Genomic DNA, 14,014 nt, shown 5'->3' with positions numbered 1-14,014 from the left:
GCTGTCTTTCCCCCCGGGCGTCGGGGGCGCTCTAGGGCCGCAGGTTGGAGGGGTCGGATTCCGGGATCTGCAGGATGCGGCACACGGCGCGGATGGGCCGCACCAGCTTCTGGGCCGAGGCTGTGGGTTGCGCCATGGGACGCGGAGACTCCGTGCTGCGCCTTGGGGAGGGCCGGGCCGGGGCTAAGGAGCCGGTGTCCCCGGAGGGAGAGAGGAAGCCGGGCCGGGGGGAACGCGCGCCCCGGATCGGAGATGGCCGAGTGAGGGGGGGGGAAAGGCCGAGAGGCCGGGGGGAGGGGGTCGTGCCTGGCAGCGGGGCCGATCCGGTGACCCGGGAGAGAGGCACGGGCGAAGGCGCAGCACCGCGCAGCGCGGCTAATGGAGGGAGAGCGCGGCGGAGAGCGCAGCAGGACCTCCGATCGCCATCGCCAGACGCGCAACTGAGAGTAGGGAAGCTGCTCCGCCGGTTTCCTCCTCCAGCACCCTGCGGGAAACAGGAGCCCGTGATTCGGCGGCCCCGCCTGGGCCTGCCCCCTCCTGAGCCCCGGGGGCTTCCGCCAACGCCCCGGCGATGCCACCGGCTGCGCACGGGGAGAATGAGCCCTTTGTTCCCCCCTCCCCCCCCGCGGCACCCGGGCGCCTGCCGAGAGAGGCTCCCCCGGGGCAGCGTGCCAGCTTCCCAGCCGCCCCACCCTCCCGTGGGCCCGGCCCGGAGCCTGGCAGGCGGGCAGCACCCCCACTATAGGTGCCAAGCCCGGGAATTGGAGCAAAGGGCGGGAGGGGCCGGACCGGGCCAAGGTGGGGCGGGGTGCCCCCCGGGGTGCTCGGGCGGGGCGGCTGGGAGGGGGGTGGTAGTGCCAGAGCTGGCAGGGGCAGTCGGGTTCTCACGGGTCAGTGATGGGCGCTGTGACCCACGCCAGCCGGGCCTGTGCCTGCTGGACCACTCTCTCCTGGTCCTCTCCAGCTCTGGCATATGGACACACCTCACTGCCCAGTGTCTGCCCTGGCTCATCCGCATCCTCAGGCTCACCTGGCCAAGCATCGTTGAGCACCTCAGATCCCCTCCACCCCCACCCCCCAGGCCCCAGGGGTCAGCGGCCCAGAGTGCTGTGCGAGTCTGGGAGCGGCCATGGTCTGGTCCCACCCTGGTCTAAGGACATTGGTTTCACCAAGAGTCCAAAGCAGTGATGGGAATCTAAGGAGCTCAATCCAAGCTTCGGCCCCACAGTTCTGAGGGTCTGCCCTCTCCCCAGTGCGGCCCGGTACTCCCAGACCCAACCTGGAGAGGAGCCCATGGGAGTGGCTCCTGGGAGAGGAGAGGAAATGGGCAAACAGGGCACCCTCCACCCGAGGAAGCATCCCGGCTCCTCTGCGGGGGTGGTTGCAGAGCACAGACACAAACAGACAGATTCAAACACACACAGACAGATTCAGACACACACAGAAACCACACGCCCAACGGGCGCTTCCCTTCCCTTCAGGCACCCACCGCTGGCCCCTCAATTCCCTTGCTTCCTTATGTCCAACCTGAAACAAAAGCGGCCCCTCCTCTCCATTCCTAACCTGTGAAAGGGATGAGTTCTAGAAGCTTCCAGCCTGTCTCAAGTCACATCATCCCCGGAGACAGGGAGCCATGGAGAGTCCAGAGATTTCCCCCCCAAGAGATAGGAATAAAGTCATGGAGCCTTGGACCAGAAAAGAGAAGGGGTCCTGGAAGAAGGATCCAAAAAGGCTAGCTGGCTCTGGGCGGGACTTGGGTCATGTAGGCATAGCTTCCCAGCCCCTTACCTCTCCCGGAGGCTAGACAGGGCAGGCTGGTAGGGGTTGTTTACATGGCTGACTTATTCACACTCCCTTCCTTCCCTAGGGGAGAAGGCCAGGGGAGATGATTGTGGAGGGTCTGTAGGGGTTGGAGTCCCAAGGCCCTGTCTGGTCTCCTGCTCCCAGACTGGCTCCAAGGAGAGTTGGGGGCTGTGACATGCCGGTGGTCCCCATCTGTGTCCCTTGGCCTGCTTCAGCAGCCGGGACTTGTGGGAGAGTTAAATTGGGGGGAGACTCCTGTGGCTTGAGGCCTAGAAGAGGCAAGATGGGGGCTGGGCTGTCCAGAGTCCCAGGGGGCCTGTCACAACCTCAGCAAAAGCAAAGGGGACTGACCCAGGGAAGTAGAACAGATCCCCCCCCCCACCTCTCCCAGTTGTCATGTCTGCCTGTCAGATCACAGCCTCTGGGCTAGACCAGAGCTCTCAGGACAGACTCCTGAAGTGCCCAGGGGCTGGTGGGAGCAAGGGCAGGGGAAGCACCCCTTTTCCATCCCCACCCAGTCCCCCATCCTGCCTCGGAGCCCATGCCGCAGGCCAGAGTCCTGGTAGCCGACTGCCTGTCCTGAGGATGGAGCAAAGCTGAGGAGACACACACAAGACACAAACAGAAGGCAAGGCACCCAGGACATGTCCACAATGCCACCCAGGGACCACGGCAAGCTGACCTGCGCCTCAGACACACACCGGCCTGGCCCCAGCCCGCACCAACCCCTTGCACATGAATACGCACACATGCTGACACACACACACACACACTCCTGCTCAACAGCCACAGCTTCGCTCACAGGCAGCTGCCCTCTCTCTGCCCCGAGCCCCTTACCTGGGCAAGCACAGTGCCCCTCAGGCAGAGCAGCCCCCTGCCCCGGGGTGGGCAGCAGGCAGGGCGGGGGAAGGAGCCCCGGAGAGTCAGGCCAAGCTGCCACTAATCCGGGCGGGGAGAGGGGGGGCACCCACGTCAGAGCGGGGACTGCCGGGTGGAGGGCATCTGAGGACATCCCCTCCCACACACGCGGCCGTCTGGGCACCTAGCCCTGCTTCCCCAGCCCCTCCATCCTTCAGACAGCAGAGGCTGGCCTCCCCCACCCCACCCCCACCCCCGTGAGGATGCCGGGGGCGGGGGCCGGGGGGCATGGGGAATACCGGGCAAATTCTCCCAGGACCTAGGGGGAAGGCACGGGGAAGGGAAGTGTGGAGATGCTTCTGGAGCCAGGAGGAAGCTTGGTGGCAGATGCTCCCCTTTCCTCTCACCCACCCACCCACATCCTTGACCTAATTCCTCTTCTGAGGCCCTCTTCTTCCCCCCGCCCCCCTCCCTGCACTCACCCCCACTAGCCAGCTCAGGACCTTCATGCCCAGCAGCCCCGGCTCTTGCCCCAGGTCTCCCCCCCCCCCCCTCCGCCCCCAGCAGTAGGGACCGGCTTCCTGACCTGGGCTTTAGTCTCCTTCTGTTGGACCTCCCCAGCCCCCCTCAGTCCCTGATGCTGGTGGGGGATGGGCACAAGAGCCTGAGCATTAATCCTTTCCAGGAGGGACAGTGCCCTTCAAGACCACACACTCAGCCTGGGCCAGGGCTATATTGGATCTAGAGATCTAGAGGCTTCAACTAGAAATCAGCCATGGGCTGTGTGTGTGTGTGTGTGTGTGTGTGTGTGTGTGACATGGGGTGGGGGGAGAGGATTGAGGGGGGCAGTTAAGAAACCAGGACCTGAAGACCAGAGGGACCAAAAAGGCAAGGAGCTAGAGAAGTCACCTGGAAGAGCCTGGGGATGGCGGGAGGCAGGATGGAAGGAGGGCCAGCTGCTCCTGGAACTGGGAGAATAGAGGGACCCCCGGAGGGGCTGAGGGGAGGCTAAAAGGTACAAGTGTGGCCGTGGCAGGCCCCAAGGCAGGTATGTGCTTCTAGGGGCTGGCAGTGGTGACTGCAGCTCCTCTCCCAGCAACGATCCCAAGAAGGTAGATGGGAGAACCAGCCAGATAGGCTAAAGGATGGGCCCCGGACCCTGTGCAGAGTGTGGCAGTGCCAGGAAGAGGTTGCACCAGGGCAGTTGTCATAAAGATGGGGCAGTTCTGAGGGAAGTTCACCTGACACCCGGTGCCTCAAGCAACAGGATCAGGGAGAAGCTTGGCCGGAAATGCCCTTGGACTTCCCCTCACTCCTACCGCTTGGCACTTGGATGACTGAAGTCAGCCATTCATTGATGCTTCACCACAAAGACACGGACAGTGCGAAGGCTCTGTGGTAAGGCTGTGGAGATGCAGGACCCAAAGCTCAAAGCCATCCCTGCCCTGGAGGAGCTTCGGTCACACCATGCATTCGTTTTAGCACAAATCCTCCTTCGGGCCTTATAGGTGTCAGGCTCTGTGCTGAGGAACATGGAGGTGTTTACAAATGATTACTCAACTCTAATAGTCCTACCCTGGGAAATCTGGGGGCTTCGCTGAGGTGACACTTGAACTCAGACATCAGATGACAAACTTCATCACTGAATCACACACTTAGAAAAAGATGGCAGTTTGGTTAAATGACTTGTTGGGAGCTGGGTTACAACAGTAAGGTAAGTGCGGATGGTGAAAACAGAAGTCCCTGTAAGGACAGAGATGCAGCATCTGCTAAGCCAGGTATGGTGGGATAGTCCTGTAATCCCAGCGTTCCAGAAGGCTGAGGAAGGAAGAGCAAAAGTTCAAGGCCAATCTGGTCTACATGTACCCTTGAGAGTAGCCTGGGCTATATAGAGAGACTCTGCTAACACAAACAACAACAACAACCAGAAGGAAGAGTGATAGAGGGGATGAAGTTGCTGATACATTGTATGCATGTGTGGAAAAATCATAATGAAACCCCCTTTGTGTGTGTGTGTGTGTGTGTGTGTGTGTGTGTGTGCCAGTACTGCGGCTTGAACTCAGTCTAGTTGCTGACCTGAGCTTTTTAGTGCTCTACCACTTAAGCCACAGCTCCACTTCCAGCTTTTTGGTGGTTAATTGGAGCTAAGTGTTTCACAGCCTTTCCTGCCCAGGCTGGCCTCAAACCATGATCCTCAGATCTAGCTAGGATTACAGGTGTATGCCATTGGCACCTAGCTTGAAACTCCCCTTCTACGACTAACATATACTAGTAAAAACAAACACACAAGAAGAGAGCTGGCAAGAACTACAGAGCAGCAACTGGGCCAGGCCAGGGGTATGGCTGCAGCAGGCTTTCCTGGACACGATGTCCGAGCGGGGTTCAAAGCACAAACAGGAAGCGGGCAAGTGGGGAGAGGAGGGAAGAGCATGGCAGGGGACAGGGCGCATGATTCGCGGCTGCACAGAGGCTGGGGCCATGGAGAACCCAGTGTTAGCATCCCATCCCCGGTCTGAGAGATCCTCCACATCCGGCATCTGCAGCCCCCGCCCAGCTCTCCCTACTCTCCAACTTGGATTTCCTTTCATCATGCATTCTTCCATTTTGCTCCTTTACGTCTCTTCTGCATCTAAGAAGGCAACTCTCGGGCAGACTGATGCAGGAGGCAGTCCCCAGCTGGCAGGCAGCACTGGGGAGGAGTGGGGGGAACTACAGCTCTCTAAGCCTCTGCTCTTCATCTGGAAAGTGGGCAGAGCTCCTACCTGACTGGATGGACATTTGGGAGGAGTCAAGGTCAGACTCTATGCAAATGCTTCAAACCTGTCACTCTCCTCCTTGTCACCCAGGCAAGAAACAGCTCATTTAGTTGTGTAGAGCATAGTGATTAAGTACACACCGACCCTGGAGCCAGACTGCCTGGTCTAAAGCCCAATTCTGCTACCTATGGGCTATGTAACCTTGGACAAATCCTGTGCCTTCTCTGTGCCTGTTTTTCTGTGAAACCAAGATTGAAATAATAGTTCTGGCTCCTGAGATGATTGGGAAGATGAAACTCCTATATGCCAGGGGCTCAGATATGGTACTGGGTGGCAGCCACAGCCTAGGTGCCAGCCACTACTAGTCTTTGCACATCTGGTTCCTGCAGATGTTTTTGAATGGACTAATAAGGACAGAGGGCACCATGATACAAGGCAATGCCATATAGGAAGCCACTGAGCACTAATGTGAGGACATAATCACCCCAGCAGATTAAGTGCCTTCCCCCAAATAAACCCCGGATAATCCCCACATCAAGAGTTAATCCTTGCTCTTTCTCTCTCCCAGGCCACTCAAGTCAGCCGCCCATTTCCCTTCTCAGCTAGCACATTCACCTCTTGACTTTCAAGCAGGAAGGAAGAGCAGACTCGGGTAGGAAAGGGGAGCAGCCTGGGGCACAGTGTGTCACCAGCTACCCAGGGAGCAGAAGAGGGGAAGGAATGGAGCCAGCTCAGGCAAAGAGCCTGTGGATAGGGCAGGCCACGGATCAGAGACCACAAGCAGCAGGGAGAGCCACCAGAGGCCTTTCCAGAGTCCTGCATCATCCCTCCAGCCTTGCAGCCAGTAGCCAAGCCCCAGCAGGGCGAGGCTCTGGCCTGACTCCCAGCTCCACCCACCTTGACCTGGAAGCTGGGGGCAGCCCAGCTCCTGGCACCTGCTGCCCTCTTGTGGCCAATCCTCAGAATACAAGCTCACCCTGATGGGACCAGAGTGTTTACAGAAGCCAGTGTGACCAGCTACCTTATCCCCTTCCTCTCCTCAGGTCTACTTTGTGCTGTTTTCATGTCTTCAACATGCAGCCTGGCTCAAGCCCTTCCACACCTTTTCTCTCACTGGCTGTCTACAGTTACCCCTTCCTGACAGGTCCTAGCCTGGCTCCTGCTGTCTTGGTGGTGGTGGTTGTGGGCTTGAACTTAGGGCCTGGGCATTGTCCCTGAGCTCTTTTGCTTAAGGCCAGTGCTCTACCACTTTGAGCCACAGCTCCACTTTCAGTTTTCTGGTGGTTAATTGGAGACAAGAGTCTCACAGACTTTTCTGCCTGGGCTGACTTTGAACCATAATCCTCAGATCTCAGCCTCCTGAGTAGCTGGGATGACAGGCGTGAGCCACCAGTGCCCAGGCATCCTGCTGTCTTTTGACTCTGAGACCCTCTACCTTCATCTTTAGCTCAATGGATGGGCGTCTCCTCCAAGTAATCCTCAAGCAGTCTGCCCTTCCACCTGAGCCTCAGCCAACCCTGGCCTACAGTGTGCCGTTTGCTTCCGGTGTGTGATGGAGTGAGCAATGAGAGAAAGCAGAAGCGAACACCTTTAGGGATTTATTTATCAAAATGTTCACAAGCCTGACCTCACTCATTAACACAAAACACACACCCAGACACGCACACCAGGCCTTAGAAAAGGCTGTCAAGTACTTTGAAGGGCAGGAGGGAATGATCACAGCTGGGCAGACTTTTGGTTTCATGTGTAGGTATTCAGGGCCTCTGGACCCACATCTGGGAAGGCAGAGGGCTGAGGAAGGCAACAGATAGGACACTGGGCCTGGCCTGTTTTGATGCACTGTGGGTGCATCTCTACACAGGCTCGGCAGCAGCTATCTTGGTCCTTAAGTGGGAGTCGGGAGGAGGTGGAGCCTAGGCACCTGGTACAGGGAGGCCAAAGGTCTCCTGATGATTGTCATTGGCACCCTGCAGGCACAAGGTAAGAGAGCCTACTCTGCAGAACCTAGCTGTCCATGTCTGAGAGTATGGTCTTTTTCCGACTCCGAGCCTTCAGGGAGCGTGAGGTGCCCTGGGGGGGAGAGAGCAGGTATACTGTAAGTGATGAATGGTGTGCGCGGACGCAATGGGCACAGCCCACCTCCCGCTGACCTCTCGTACTGGTGGCTTCCTCTTGACCACACGCAGGCTCTGGCTGCGGTTCAGGGGTTTCTCTCGGAGCCGGATGGGTGGCTGGGGGACTGCCTCAGTGTCTGACCAGCACCCGTCCTCTGTGTCACTGTCCTGCAGGCCCCCTGCCTGGTACCCTGTGAGGGCAGCCAGGGGAGGTAAGGTTGGTCATCTGCACAAGGCCCAGCCAGGCCTTCCTCCAGCCCTCTCAGGATGGGCTTCCTCCGCCACTCACCAATGGGCGGCCTCCTGTGGGGCAACTGGTCTTCCAGATAGAGGGGGTCCTGGTAGGCAGGAGCAGAGGTGTCAGGGATGGAGCGCAGGTCTTGCATGGAGAAGCTCCGCAGCCTGCCAGCCAGGGCACCTTGACTCTGCAAAGGAGAGGAGACACTGCATAGAAGGCCAGGGCCAGCCTACAAGCAATCACTGGGACACAGGACTCAACTGAACGCAACCTGGCAGCCTTCCTCCCAGCCCCCCAACCCTAACCACTAACAGAGCTAGACTGGTCCCCAAAGGTATTGAGCGGAGAGCAGGGGCTTCAGAGGACTGGGGACCGGAGCACCTTAGTGGCAGCCTGCACGGCAGCAGAGGCAGCAATGTTGAGGCCCCGCTTCCCAAAACTGAGCATCGTCTCGTAGCTGCGCTCCTTGGCCTGCACGATGTACATGTCAATTTCCTGCAAACATAAGGGCAGAGAGCTCAGGCTGACGCAGCTTGAAACCCCTCCTTCACAGCCCGAGAAACCACAGGCTGTCACACCTCTTGCCCTACCCCACACCTAGTGCCTGAAGCCAGATATGGGCCCAGAAGACACACCAGAAGCAGGACTTTTCAATGGGCAGCCATGTTCCACTTCCCCATCCCCAAACCAGCTTCCAGTTGGCATGACATACATCTAAAAGTGATTCCCATGCACCCATGTCACCCCTGCTGGCCAGGATGGCAAAGTCCTGTCAGGACCCCACGGCTACATAGCAGTAGGCCTGCCACGAGAGCTCAGGTGTCCCTGGCACCCTGATCCCACAGTGAGGGCTTGCCTCACACCCACCTCCACTCCTCCCTGACCCCCTCCCTCCCGGGCTACCTTCTCATGGCGGGATAGGGATGGGTGGACAAACTTCCGGTAGAGCAGGCTGGCCCCCTTGGTATAGGGTGAGAGAAGCCACAGCACAAAGGCCATCTTGATCTCATAATAGAAAGGGAACCTGTGGGAGCAGCGGGCAGGCGAAGGTGAGCGAGAAGGGCCAAGAGCACAGCACCCCCCCCCCCCCCCCCCCCCCCCCCGCCCCACAGTTCACAGACACCCCCGGCCCACACCAGGAGATAAAGATGTCTGTGAAGGTCTCCGCCGCCATGAAGATCGCAAAGACGATCCAGTACATCATCCACCGAACCTGTGGGGCAGAGAGCACCGAGGTCAGCTCCAGAGTCCCAACACCCACCCCATTGCCCAACCCGCAGATTCCAGAAAGCCTGTCTCACTACATTGCTTCCTGCCCTAGGCCTGGCCAGACAGGAGGTTCTGAGAAACTGCAGCTTATTCCTGGGTACTTCACCCACAGGAGTCTCCACAGGTGTGCCCATGGCCTGCCCTCCTCCCTACCCCCACCCCCCATAAACAGAACCTGTTCTCTGTCACCAGCCACTGAGGATTTGCAACACCACCAAGCCCCGGGAGGAGGGAAGCTCAGCTCAGGTCCTTCCCCGTCTCGCCAAGCCCTAGTACCCTCCCTAGGCTGTCATGGAACCCTGACTCAGGAAAGTCTCCTGCCCACTACCCACACTCACATATTCCCGAATGTTCTTGGTTTTCACAGCCTTGTAGGAAGCGTAAGCAGGATACAGCATCCCAAACAGCAGCCTGGAAGAGTTAAGCCAATGGGAAGGACTGTGAGGGGCACAGAGCCCAGCCTGCCCCCTCCTCCCCACCCCACTACCAGGTGGCTGCCTTCCTCCCCACTGAGGGTACAAGGTGGCAGTACCTGCCTTGTTTTCCCCGCTTGGCTTGCACAACCCGAGGTGCCTGAGTCAGTGCCCTGAAGGCCACCTCCCCACCCTGCTGTTTACAAACATCCCAGGCCTGCCTAGGCCTGCCCAGGTGGCCCATGGGAACACCACGGAGGGACCCCGCGCTGTCCCCTCACAAGGAGGCCCAGGGCCCCCAGGCCAGACGCTGCCAGACTGCAAGGCAGGGATGTGTCAGCCAGGTGCTGGTGTACTCCAAGGTGAGGAGGAGGCCTGAGTGAGTGTGAGTGTGTGTGTGTGTGTGTGTGTGTGTGTGTGTGTGTGTGTGTGTCACGTGACTGCTTAGGTGGGAACCCGGGACCTGGACACTCTGCCCACGAGTTTGCCCAGGCAGTGGGCTGCAGGCCGTCTGCAGAGCGCGCGTGTGCACGCGCGTGTGTAAGTGGGAGTCGTCATCGGCCAGGGGCTGGGCGGCGGGGGGGGGGGGGGCGGGGGGGACAAGCACGCGGCGCCCCCTCCCCTCCCCCCCCCCCGGCCGTTAACCCTTGCGGCGCGGGGGGATGGGGAGAGGCTCGGACAGTTGCGTTCCCCAACTCCCGCCCCCGGCGCATTATGGTGCCCGGGGCCGGGGGGGTTTGCGAGCGGCCATACTCACACCACCAGGCGACAGATCATCCACGACACCATGCTGCCGGGCGCGGGGGCGCGGGGCGGGCCACGGAGGGCCGGCCGCGGGGTTCGCGCCGAGGCTAGCGGCCAGCGGAGCGCCGCGGTCCTCCGGCCTCGGAGCCCGCACGCCGCGGGGGCAGGCAGAGCCCGGACCGCGGGCGCGGGGAGGCGGCCCGGCGAGGAGGAGGCCGCCCGGGGCGCGGCAGCGGCGGGCTCCCCGCCCGGCCCAGGCGGCTCAGAGCCAGGCGTCGCGGCCGGCCGAGCGGCCAGGCCTCGCCGGGTCTCCCTGCGGGCTGCGGGCCGGGGTGACGGGCCGCGGCCGGGGCTCCCGCGGACCGTGGCCGTCGTCCCGCGTCGCGCCGCCGGACCGGCCTCCGGGGGCGGGGTCTGCAACTCACTTGAAAGTTGCACGGAACCCGCGGCTGCCCAACCCCGAGCGGCCCCGCGGAGCGCAGGCGCAGTGCGGCCTCCGAGGGGGCGGGGCGGGGCGGGGCCAAAGCCCCTTAAAGGGGCCGCGCGGCGGGACTCGGAGGCGGGGCCTTGGTGACCGGTAAAGGTGCCACGGAAGGAAGGCCGGGAGCGGGACCGGGGGAGATCGGAGCTGCTGCGTCCTCGCGGCGGGTCACTGGCACCTCCAGGCTCCCTTCCCGTTTCTCCCCCCCTCTGCATGCCAGCGGTGGGGTGCAGTCGGGGGGGACGGGGGGGGGGGTCAGGCCGGGCCCCGCCTGGCAGCTGGGGAGGGGGGGCCAGCGATCCGAGCCCCCACCACACCCAGGGGGCTTCGGGGTGCGGCATGCGTTCCTCCCCAGTACACCTTTTCAGGACCCCACACCCCGGGCAGGTGGACCGAGGAGGCTCACCCGCGTCTCACCGCGGGGTGGGCATTCGTCCACCTGTTTCTAGGAGTCCAGAAGGCAGTGGATCTGGGACACGGCATCCGCCATGGCCATTGTGGACTGTGTGTTGGTGCTCGGGGCCCTTGTTACCCATGCAGAAATACACTCGGTGAGCTAACTGGCCCCACCGCGTCCTCCTTGCGGGCCCGCGGGCTGTCTGTGCGGCGGGCTCGGCCTTGTGAGCTGTCAGCAGGTGCCGGCTGCGTCTCCCAGGGGAGAAGGAAGGAGGCTTGCTGCCCCTGTCACTTCCTTGTGGGGACCCATGCTCCCTGCCCCTCCCCAGGCCCACGGAGGTGAAAATACAGGCATTTATTGGTTTTCACTAGCGCCACAGCTAACACCCACCCCCATGAGAAAGAGTGGTTAATGATGGGAGCCGGATAGGAGGTTCTGGGGGGGAAATAAACACAGGTGATTATATGGTCTTAATTATTATCATCAATTTTATTGGTATTTCTGGGTGTGGGAGCCAGCAGTGAAACTGGCCCACAGGAGAAACTCCCTGAGGCATGTGTCTGTCTTGCTCCTCTTGACCACAACCCCCTCCCCCAGCCCAGCCCATTCTGTTTTGGAGGAACAAGAAACATCAAGAGTTGACCATCCCACCAGAACAGTTCCAGTCTTTAGACATTCTTTAGACAAAAAGTGACAAGGAGGGCTGGCAAGGTGGCTCAGTGGTAGAGCGCTTGTCTGGCATGCATGAGGCCCTGGGTTCGATTCCTCAGCACCACATAAGCAGAAAAAGATGGAAGTGGCGCTGTGGCTCAAGTGGTAGCCTTGAGCTGAAGAGCTGAGGGACAGCACCCAGGCCCAGAGGTCAGCCCCCCAAGACTGCCAAAAAAAAGTGATAAGGATCTGCTTGAAGGGGACAAGCTCAGGAAGTGGGGCAGTTTGTGTGTGTGTGTGTGTGTGTGTGTAGAACTACACAAAAGAGAATCTTGGGTCCTTTCGTATGTCCACTCCATTGGTTGCCTTCTGGAAAGAATCCTATGTCTGACCACAGCTTTAGAAGCCTCTCTTTGGAGCTGAGTAGCTCATGTCTATAATCCCAGCGTTGGGGAGGCTGAGGCAGGAGGATCTGAGTTTGAGGCCAGTTTGGGCTACGTAGCAAGACCATATCCTAAAATACTATCTCTCCTCTTGCTGTCTCCATTTGCTGGGAATAACTCTCTAGTGTCCGCTTTGAGCCTGCCAGGCTGGGCCAGTTGCATGGAGACCCTGGCCCCAATGACTGTGCGTGGGAAATCCGAAGAACAAAAAAGCGGAGGTCGGCTGCGGCAGGCAGGGCTCCGCAGAGCGGCCGGAGCCTGGCAGCAGAGGCACGTCGCCCTTCTTGGCTTTGGCAGTGTGAATGGGTTCTGGCTCTTGTGGCCTTTGGTCTGGGCTGTTGACACAGTCACCCAGTTACACTGGGTTGCTAAGCAGCTGTGTGGACACATGGATGAGTCCGAAGCGACCAAGCCGCCGCGTACAGAAACATGGCCCGCACTCGGAGAAGGTCTCCCCCGGAAGGGACGTCTGCACCCGCGCTGTTTATCTTTTGACTGGTCAGCAGAATCCAGCACTTCTGGGAGAGACAGCCCAGTTCCCCTAGCAACCTCCCAAGAGGCAGGAGGGGAAGGGTCTGTTTCCCATTTGAACACCCCCCACCCCCGCAAAAAGACTTCCAGAATGGTGAGGATGGGGAACTCAGGAGTATGTTGGATAGAAGGAAACCCAGGCTGGTGGCACAAGAGTAGGCTGTGGCCAGGCCAGGCCTGCTGGACCTCTGTGGCAGCAGGTGGGGTTACTGGGGTGGGGGAGGAGTCCTCCCTCAGAGAACAGCCTTTCCCCCAAATCACCCCTCTCCCTCCTCCCTGCCACCTCTGTATCCCATACATTCCTGCAGACCAACACAGATCATAATTACCTGCCAGATACACTCTTCCAAGGGCCTCGCCTGCCGTAATATATATTTAATGCACGTAAATCTCCTGATAGATGACCCTGTTGGGTAGTTATCATGTTTATACCCACTTTATGGATGAGGAGACTGAGTCACAAATGGACGAAATAACACGGTCAAGGGTTAACCAGCTGCTTATGCTCATTTGCTGAACTGGCTGAAGCAGGATTCTAAACAGTAGGTTTTTCTTATCTGCTGTGCAGAAGTTGAGGCCCAGGGACATCAGTTGGAGCCTCATGCCAAAGGAAAGGGCCTGAACTCACATTCACATATGCGCAGTCCTGTCAGCAGAGCCCAGGGAACGTTCCGCTATTCTGTTCTCAGTTTCCTGCTGTCCCTGGGCTGCTGGAGCTTTTAGGAGCTCCATTCACCTGTTGACCACAGCAAATCACACACACCCCTTCCAGGACAAAGAAGGGTATATCACGTGACATTGGAGTGACACAGGAATGACATGTGTGAGAGCCAAGAGAAGGGAAGAAATGTGCCATGGCCGCACGTCACTCCCTCCCTCCCTCCCTCCCTCCCTCCCTCCCTTTCTTTCTTTTCTTCCCTCTTTCTCTCCCTCCCTCCGTTCCTCCTTCACTCCCTCCCTCTCCCCCTTTCCCCCCTCTCTTTCCTTCTTTCTTTCTTTCTTTCTTTTCTCCCTCCTCTTCCTTCTTCTTTGGTGCTGACAGTGAGGCTTGAACTCAGGGTTCTATCTTAGGTGCTGTCCCTTAGCTTTTTCCACTCAAGGCCAGCACTCTACCACTTCATAGCTCCCTCTCTGGCTTTTTAATTGTTTTTTTTAGCATTTTTATTGCTAACATAAAGATGATTGCGGAGGGTTGCAGCTACATTCCTTCAAGAGTCCATTTCCTTTTGGACAGTGTCACCCTTTCCCTTGTTCTCTCCTAGTTTCCCCTCTTGTTTCTATCCATAAGCTGAATAGTTCATTTTCAACATAGTGTC

At 59.2% G+C, this 14,014-nt stretch overlaps 2 protein-coding genes across 3 annotated transcripts; both read right to left on the bottom strand.

Moving 5' to 3' along the window:
- Positions 1-11: 11 nt before the first annotated feature.
- Hrurf (HR upstream open reading frame) lies at positions 12-232 on the bottom strand. Its single transcript, XM_042667190.1, has one exon. It carries the CDS (start codon positions 134-136, stop codon positions 32-34), a length of 105 nt encoding a protein of 34 aa, XP_042523124.1. The 5' UTR covers positions 137-232; the 3' UTR covers positions 12-31.
- Positions 233-6,997: 6,765 nt separating this feature from the next.
- Positions 6,998-10,277, bottom strand: Reep4 (receptor accessory protein 4). 2 transcript variants are annotated; one of them, XM_042667208.1, is made up of 8 exons: positions 10,209-10,277; positions 9,377-9,449; positions 8,906-8,982; positions 8,673-8,793; positions 8,151-8,264; positions 7,821-7,956; positions 7,568-7,722; positions 6,998-7,487 (listed from the first exon to the last, which is right to left on the bottom strand). In XM_042667208.1, exons 1-8 carry the CDS (start codon positions 10,238-10,240, stop codon positions 7,422-7,424), a joined length of 774 nt encoding a protein of 257 aa, XP_042523142.1. In that variant the 5' UTR covers positions 10,241-10,277; the 3' UTR covers positions 6,998-7,421. The 2 variants fall into 2 exon arrangements, with proteins under 2 accessions (XP_042523142.1, XP_042523143.1); XM_042667209.1 differs by lacking the exons at positions 6,998-7,487; positions 7,821-7,956 and having other exon boundaries at positions 7,618-7,722.
- Positions 10,278-14,014: the final 3,737 nt, after the last annotated feature.

The sequence above is a fragment of the Dipodomys spectabilis genome, unplaced genomic scaffold, assembly GCF_019054845.1.
Source record: "Dipodomys spectabilis isolate Male_0828 unplaced genomic scaffold, ASM1905484v1 ptg000380l, whole genome shotgun sequence".
NCBI lineage: Eukaryota > Metazoa > Chordata > Mammalia > Rodentia > Heteromyidae > Dipodomys > Dipodomys spectabilis.
Note: the sequence above shows the minus strand (reverse complement) of the source record. Positions and strands in the feature narration are given on the sequence as shown.